Source organism: Cetorhinus maximus, chromosome 6 (genome assembly GCF_964194155.1).
Source record: "Cetorhinus maximus chromosome 6, sCetMax3.hap1.1, whole genome shotgun sequence".
In the NCBI taxonomy this organism is placed as follows: Eukaryota; Metazoa; Chordata; class Chondrichthyes; order Lamniformes; family Cetorhinidae; genus Cetorhinus; species Cetorhinus maximus.
Genome location: NC_135884.1, coordinates 103,747,519 through 103,755,377, shown reverse-complemented (window position 1 = coordinate 103,755,377; position 7,859 = coordinate 103,747,519). Strand labels below are relative to the sequence as shown.

The 7,859-nt window shown below is 47.7% G+C and overlaps 1 protein-coding gene across 6 annotated transcripts in view; it reads right to left on the bottom strand.

Moving 5' to 3' along the window:
* Window positions 1-5,657: 5,657 nt before the first annotated feature.
* dpep2 (dipeptidase 2) overlaps window positions 5,658-7,859 on the bottom strand; it is a 77,381-nt gene continuing 75,179 nt past the window's right edge. For 5 of the 6 annotated variants that reach the window (XM_078544237.1, XM_078544233.1, XM_078544232.1 and 2 more), the window contains exon 11: window positions 5,658-6,128. In XM_078544237.1, the coding sequence (XP_078400363.1) occupies window positions 5,925-6,128 (204 nt within the window). In that variant the 3' untranslated portion in view covers window positions 5,658-5,924. The remainder of the gene's footprint in view (window positions 6,129-7,859) is intronic. The other variant, XM_078544238.1, reaches the window with a different exon arrangement.

The window sequence follows — 7,859 nt, the reverse complement described above, 5'->3', positions numbered from 1 at the left end:
ACTAGTGGGCAGTATTGAGACAGAGGGCATCTCTTTCCCCTTCTTTCATGAAGTTGCAGCTTAAATGGTATGACATTGTTGAAATGCAGTACAATGCATTGCACAGCGCCAGGATACAAGTTCATGTGTGACTCTCGTGGTCCCTCTTGCCTGTAGTGAGTTCCCTACGAAAGCCATGTGGCCATGAGATGATGCTGAATAGGTGTTAGATATTGCCTCACAGAAAGAGAAAATCAAAGGACGAATCACCCATAATCAGTCTGAGCAGCCTTGTCAGAGGGCATGAACCTGGTCACCTACCTGCTTGCCTCCTTGGGTGCACAGAGTACAGATGCAAAGAACACAGGGAAAGAGGAGGGTATTTTCTTCTTAAATAAGAACTGATGTGTTGGTTCAATAGGCATAATGGGTGTGATTGTTAACAACCTTGAATTTTTTTGTAATACTCTGCTAAAAAAAATGACAATAAACAGATGGAATAGAGACATAGGGCAGAATTTTGCACTCGGCGGGGGCAGGCGGGGGCAGTTGGAAAGCTGGCTGCTGCCCGCGATCAGCACCACACCACAATTTCATGCTGGTGGACCAATTAAGGCCAGCCCAGCATGACAGGCGGCTGGGGAAGCTCCGAGAAGGGGCGAGGGGGGGACATGATGTCCACCGGGTCCAAAGGCGACCCGGCGGCCGATTCAAAAGCGGCCCAGGCAGCCTCTGGAAGGCTGCCACAGAAAGGTGCTGAATTCTCCATGGATCCCGTTGCAGTTGGACACAGCAGGCGGGAGGGCAGGTCAACGGGGCAGTCGGCCCCTCGTTTCTCCGACAAGTGCCTCGCAGCCCTCCTGGAGGAGGTGGCCACCATAGATCACCAAAAAGGCCTGGGAGGAGGTGGCATCCAGGATCAGCAGCCACAATGTGGTGAGGCGCACGTGGGTGCAGTGCCGGAAGCACTTCAATGATCTGCTGTGCTCAGGGAGGGTGAGTACCGTGTTGGCATGGGTCAGTGTGCAGAACAGTTAAGGGCTGGCCACCCCACCGTGGACCCCAGGGGTGTTAGAGCCTGAGTGGTAACTGTCAATGACGCAGAAACTGGTCAAGGGGGTGAGCCCTGATTGGTTGGCCTGAAGGCCTTGCGGCTCAAGGTTCACAAATCGGCTGAGCCCTGCGAGGTGTTCCTCAGCTGGGGTTGGCCAGGCTGCAATGGCGCTGCATGTACAAAGTGGACTAATAAATGCTCCTCTATCCTATCAGGAGAAGACGTCCCATAACAATATTGAGAGGTCGCGGACTGGTGGGGGCCCTAACACCTCCTAATCCTCACGCGTTATGAGCTGGAGAGGCACCATGTACCTCGGTCAACCAGCCGCGGTGAGGTTGGGGTGCCAGAGTAAGAGTGCAGTGCACTGAGGTGAGAATGTCAGTTATTGCAACCATTCCAGTGTAGTCTCGAAACTGACGTGAGCCTCAAACCTGGAATCCCCATTGATAATGGAAAGATGAAGGAGTAATTTGACAAGGAAGTATTCAATGAACAGCATGATACGAGGAAGTTCTGAGGAACAAAAGGACCTTGGCGTATGTGTCCATAGATCTCTGAAGGTGGAGGGGCATGTAGTGGGGTGGTGAAAAAGGCATATGGGACACTCGCCTTTATCAATTGAGGCATAGATTACAAAAGTAGGGAGATCATGTTGGAGTTGTATAGAACCCTGGTGAGGCCACAGCTGGAGTACTGTGTGCAGTTCTGGTCACCACATTATAGGAAGGATGTGATTGCACTAGAGGGGTGCAGAGGAGATTCACCAGGATGTTGCCTGGGATGAAACATTTAAGTTATGAAGAGAGGTTGGATAGACTTGGGTTCTTTTTGTTGGAGCAGAGAAGACAGAGGGGGTGACCTGATCGAGATGTACAAGATTATGAGGGGCATGGACAGGGTGGATAGGGAACAGCTGTTCCCCTTAGTTGAAGGGTTAGTCACAAGGGGGCATAAGTTCAAGGTGAGGGGCAGGAGGTTTAGGGGGGATGTGAGGAAAAGCTTTTTTCCCCAGAGGGTGGTCACGGTCTGGAATGCACTGCCTGGGAGGGTGGTGGAGGTGGGTTGCCTCGCATCCTTTAAAAAGTACCTGGATGAGCACTTGGCACATCATAACATTCAAAGCTATGGGCCAAGTGCTGGTAAATGAGATTAGATAGGTAGGTCAGGTGTTTCTCACGTGTCGGTGCAGACTCGATGGGCCGAAGGGCCTCTTCTGCACTGTGAGATTCTGTGATTCTGAGGGAACCCTGATGCCTATCTCTGTCTCACTAGGGTGCCTGGCAGGCACAGTGACAGTGTCATGACTTAAACTAATGACATGTCCTTCTTCTCCCTTTTAGGCTCACCAGCGGGCATTCGTAATGAGGAGCCTGAAGGCCCACCCCTGACCCCGGAGACCAGCAAGCTCACCATGCACCTGTGTCACACCCTCTCCGTGAAGCAGGTACCAGCGCAGATACCAGCACCTCTGTGGGCATAAGATCGCCGTCTAGTATCTCAGTGCACATTGGTGAGGGTACTTCACACTTGCTTGAGGTGCAGGCGGAGGCAGAGAGTGCCCAGGGCACTGGCAATCAGAGGGCTGCTGGAGACCAGGACGATGCTCAGTCGAAGGCTGATGATGGGCCTTTGGAGTTGTCCCTGAGGCAGCAGATGCTGGATGTCCAGCGGGGTGTGTGGGAGGATCTGACGGAGATACATGAGGGAATGCGTGCCATGGTCTCCGTTTGGGAGGAGTCCCTGTGGAGCATGACCACTGCGTTGGCTGAGCGCAACGCCTCCTCCATGGAGAGAGTGGCAACTCTTATGGTGAGGCTACTCCAGGGACCAATCAGGGATCCCTGAGGGTGCACTCAGACCTGACCTCAGCTGGTCTATGTCCATGTGGAGATGGAATGGACACCCAGTATGCCAGCTAGATGCCCATCTACTGGTGAGCAGGGAGGTCCATTGGTGTACGAGCTGTTCGTTGTCTCTGTTGGCCTCTCTCAGGGTGCTCCGGATGCGGGTAACAGCTCATCCGCCCCTCTGCCAGTGACTGTGGCATCTGATGAGGCTGCGGCGACTGGGGAGATGCCAGCCGTGGCACAGGCCACTTTTTCCCAGGCGGGGCCAGCACAGGCTCCACTGGCCAGAGGACGACCGCCAAGGTCATCAAGGCCAACAAGACAACAGAGTGAGCAGGCTGCCTCCAATTCCAGTGCCAGTGGCAGGGGAGCAACTTGACGTAGCACCCGTGAACGTAAATGTAAAGGACCTTAAGCACAAGACGGCCTTATCACAGGTGATATTTTGTTCCCCCATTTTACTTTAAATTTTTTAATGCTGAGATTAAAAACACCGGTTAATGTTTATTTCAGCTATGTTTCACGTTCACAATTAAATGAGATGTTATTTTGTGCTATTGGCCTCTGTAAACTTCATTTGTGCTGTAGGTGCAGGGAAGGCAATTATGTAATGATGGACGTGTGTCTCCTGAAACTTTATTGCACAGGCACGTGTGTTAGCCAAGGAAATGGTCCTGTCAGGGATTGAGTATGGAGCCTGCAGCCCTGGCATGTGTTGGTGGTTCTTATTTCTTATGAAGGAGCATTAGATCAAAGTGTCCTGGGTGTCCCTGCCTCCCTGGAGGTTACCCAGGTCTGCCTCCACGCCCTCAGCATTCTCCTCACCTTGCTCGTCCTCAGATTCGCTACTGAACCCATCATCTGTTGCCTGTGCAGCTGCATCAACATCCTCTTCCTCCATTGGGCCCCCCTTGCCAATACCAGATTGTGAAGAGCGCAGTGACACACGATCTGGGGGGTATTGTAGTGCACCCCTGAACGGTCCAGGCATTGGAAGCGCATCTTGCGAAGACCTATGGTTCTCTCTACCACCGCCCTTGTGGAGGCGTGGCTCCTATTTTACCGTTGCTCAGCCTCTGTTCTTGGATGGCAGAGAGGGGTAATGAGCCACCTTTTTAGGGAAAGCACTTGTCACCCAGCAGCCATCCATCTAGTCAGGCTGGAGCACTGAAGAGTCTCGGCACCTGGGAGTGTCTCAGGATGTAAGCGTCATGGGAGCTGCCTGGGTACCTTGCACAGACTTGCTCAATCTGCATTTTGTGATCACACACTATCTGCACGTTCATGGAGTGGAAGCCCTTCCTGTTGACAAAGGCTCCCAGCTTACCAGCTAGCACTTTGATGGCCTTGTGTGTAGCCGATTGCACCCTGGATGCGGGGGAAGCCAGCAATCACTGCAAAGCCTCTGGCTCACTCGGCCTGGCTGGCCTCACCTGTATGGTAATGAATGAAAGTCAATACCCGCCTGAACAGAGCGTTTGTCACCAGTTTGACACAACTGTGGACAGCTGATTGTGAGACTCCACAAAGATCCCCCACTGTCCCCTGGAAAAAGCCAGAGGCATAGAAGTTGAGGGCCACTGTGACCTTCAGAGTCACTGGCATGGGGTGTCCAGCCACACAGACAGAGCTGATCTCAGGCCTGATCCTCTGACAAATGGAGGTCACTGTCTCCCTTGAGAGGCGGAGCCTCCTTCGGCATTGCACCTAGGACGTATTAAGGTAGCTCCATCACCGCCTGTAAACCTTGGCCCCTTCCGCCTTGGACTTCCTGCTGGTCCTGCATCCCTTGTGCATGCGCCTCTCCTCCCACAGGTCGCTCTCCTGGAAACTGCTTTGGGACACCTTGGCCTCCTCTCCCTTCTGCCCCTCTCTTCCTCCTCAGAGAAAGTGCCTCCAACGGAGACCATAATCCCCATTACCAGGGAAACGGAAGGCTGTTTGATACCTGAAACGGCCCATACGGCCTGGAACCTCCAGGGACTTGGAAGACACCAACGTGTCCTGAAATGAAGCCTGGAAATGCTCAGAATGTAGCTCCGAAGTGAGATGAAGCTGTCCAGTTCACAAAATCAACCAGCAGCACATGATCTCCAAAACTCCTCACTACTCAGATTGACAATACTACTGACCCTTCTTATCCTGCCCTTGCAGGAGCTTTTGCAAATTGGGGCCTGCCCGCCTGCCCGTGCGACAGCTGAAAATTCGCACAGGTTACGTGAACTTGGAGACAATCAATGTGTCAAGGGCCTTAACTGGCCTCTTAATTAATGGCGGGCGCGCCTCTGTCTCCCTCGCGCCCCCGCCTTGCAAAATATCGCGAGTGCGCGCGTTGACGTCAGCATGCACTGCTGACGTCAACGCACATCATTCCACGCTCGAGCGGGTCGGGCACGCGTCCGCCTGCTGAGCGAAAAATTCTGCCCATAAACACGGAAGCAAGGTTCTCATGACAATACCACATTCTTGGTATCAACAACTTATATAACACCTTTAAAGTAATAAAGTATCGCAAGGCACTTCATAGGAGCATTGTAAAACAAAATATGACACTGAGCCACATATGAAGAGATTAGTTAACATGACCGAAAGTTTGGTTAAAGTGATGGTATTGAAGGAATATCTTAAAGGCCTAAAGTGGAAAATGAGGTAGTGAGATGATGAAAAACATAACCCTTTAACCTTTAAACTAGTTTTTGTCAAGGGATTTTACTTCTAATATTGAGTCCTTAGTGACTTGTGAAGTAACTCAAACACCTCCTCTATTTATTAGGATACTTATAAGAATATCTGGTTTAGTCAGCAATGCAACCGATAAACACGCTAGTAGAAACAGTTGTGCTTAATATTTTAAAACTTCACATTTCATTCTGGAAATCAGAGAAAAATAAATTCAAGTCACACATTCTATATCGGTGGGAGTTAATTTATCTCCATCTATCATCACTCTGCTGACAAACGAGATCGTTACAAGATTTTTGTCCCAGCCACATAATTGCTTGGAGATGGCTTTGCAGCTGAATGACCTTGGACTGGATTCACTATCCAGTTAAAATGATAGAAATTATGTAGCATATAACTGTACATATAATAGTAAAAGCAGGAGGCATTGTTTTGCTTAGTGTGTGTCCTAAGTTGGAAGGTGGAAATGGATCCTTGAGATTCAAGCGACAGGAAGTGTTAATAATGTCCTTAAAGGGAATCTCCACTTCACTGGCTGTATCATCCTTCAGTTTTTCCTTTACCTGTTTAAAATAAATAATTTTGTTAGCAACTTACGATTGCTATCTTTGAAGCTATTTGGAATGTTTAAATGTTGATCATCCATTTCAATGGAACACACATGATGATCATGATTTTCTTTTTTAATGTTAATGGCCAATTCTGGCAATACTGGGGCACAGCTGAAGTATTAAGCACTTTTACCTCTGAGTCTGAAAGGCATGTGTTTAAGTCCTAATCCAAAATGTGTGGGCATAGTACAATATTGAGAGTCTGTGCCACTATAAGACGTGTGTCTCTCTTTCAGACAGGATGTTATCTGGTGGAATAAAACATTCTATGTCACTGTTCCAAAAAAAGCAGGGAAGGTGCCCTGCCCAACTTTTGTTCTCAACCAGTACAATCCAGGCAAAACAGATGATCTGGTCATTTATATCATAGCTGTTTGTAGAACCTTGCTGTGTGCAAATTATAACTGCTGCATTTGCCCACATTTCAACAGTGACTACACTTCAAAAGTAAGCCATTAATTGTGAAGCACTTAGGGAAATCTTAAGGGTGTGAAATATTCTATACAAATGCATTCAGTTTTCTTTAGCGGTTTCAAGCTGCCGACTTGTCCATTAAACATCTATCCATAACAGAACTTAAAAATATTGTAAATTCTCATTGCATTTTATTTTTTTTTGCAGTTATATAGATGAGAAATATTGATGCAGAACAGTGAAGCTCATCCATTTTTAGGCCGAATAGACAGATTAAGCAAAATACTGCAGATGCTGGAAAACTGAAATACCGTACAGACTTGAGTAACAGTTGATCTTGTGTAAAAGTCAACCCCTGACTTCTGGCCAAAAAATCCTTAATTTTTTATATATCCTGCGTATAAGTTGACCCTAGTTTTGAGGGATAGTAAAACATTGTTTTTTGGTGTATAACGCTCTACCAAAATAGTGTAAACACAAGTTACTACCAGTAATTATAATTTCCTGATGTTATAGTTGTGGTACCAACACTATTAGACTACCTACACTTTAATCACAATATCCTTTCATACCATGCCACATATTATGTCTTATGATGAGAAATACAGCAGTTATAAATTCATTCACGGGGGGACACCAGCAAAATGCAACAGAGCAACCAACAATGTTGCCAGGATTATGTAAAGAAAAAGTCTTCTCATCTGGGAATATTCAGATGGCACCTTGTCATTGATGTTGTTGCTGAAGTTAGATCGCAAAACACTAATATTGCAGTGATTCCTGGTAGTCTACCAGCCTTGTTCAACCATTGGATGTCACTCTAAACAAGCCCTTCATGAGAAAAAAAAGTGGAATAACTGGGTGATTGGAGGGGGGAAAACATTCACCAAAGGAGGCAGCAGATGGGCTCTGATGTTAGCAACCATGTGTGAATGGGTTATAGAAGCCTGGGATGAAATCAGAATGGAGATTGTCATCAAATCATTCAAGAAATGTGGGATATCCGATGCACTTGCTGGGACAGAAGGTGGTTATTTGTGGAATGATATGGCTGATGATGACATGACTGCTGATGATTAAATTGATGTTGATGATCAACACGAGGATGCCATTCAAGAAGAGGATTGGGACAAGTTATTTGGTTCTGAAGACAAGGAGGGTGATTTTTATGAATTAAAATACTTGTTCAATGCTAAGTAGTATTCTTTTCTGCACTGTGATAAAATCTGAATAAAATTTGTATATGATTTTATTTCGACAAATTTAGTG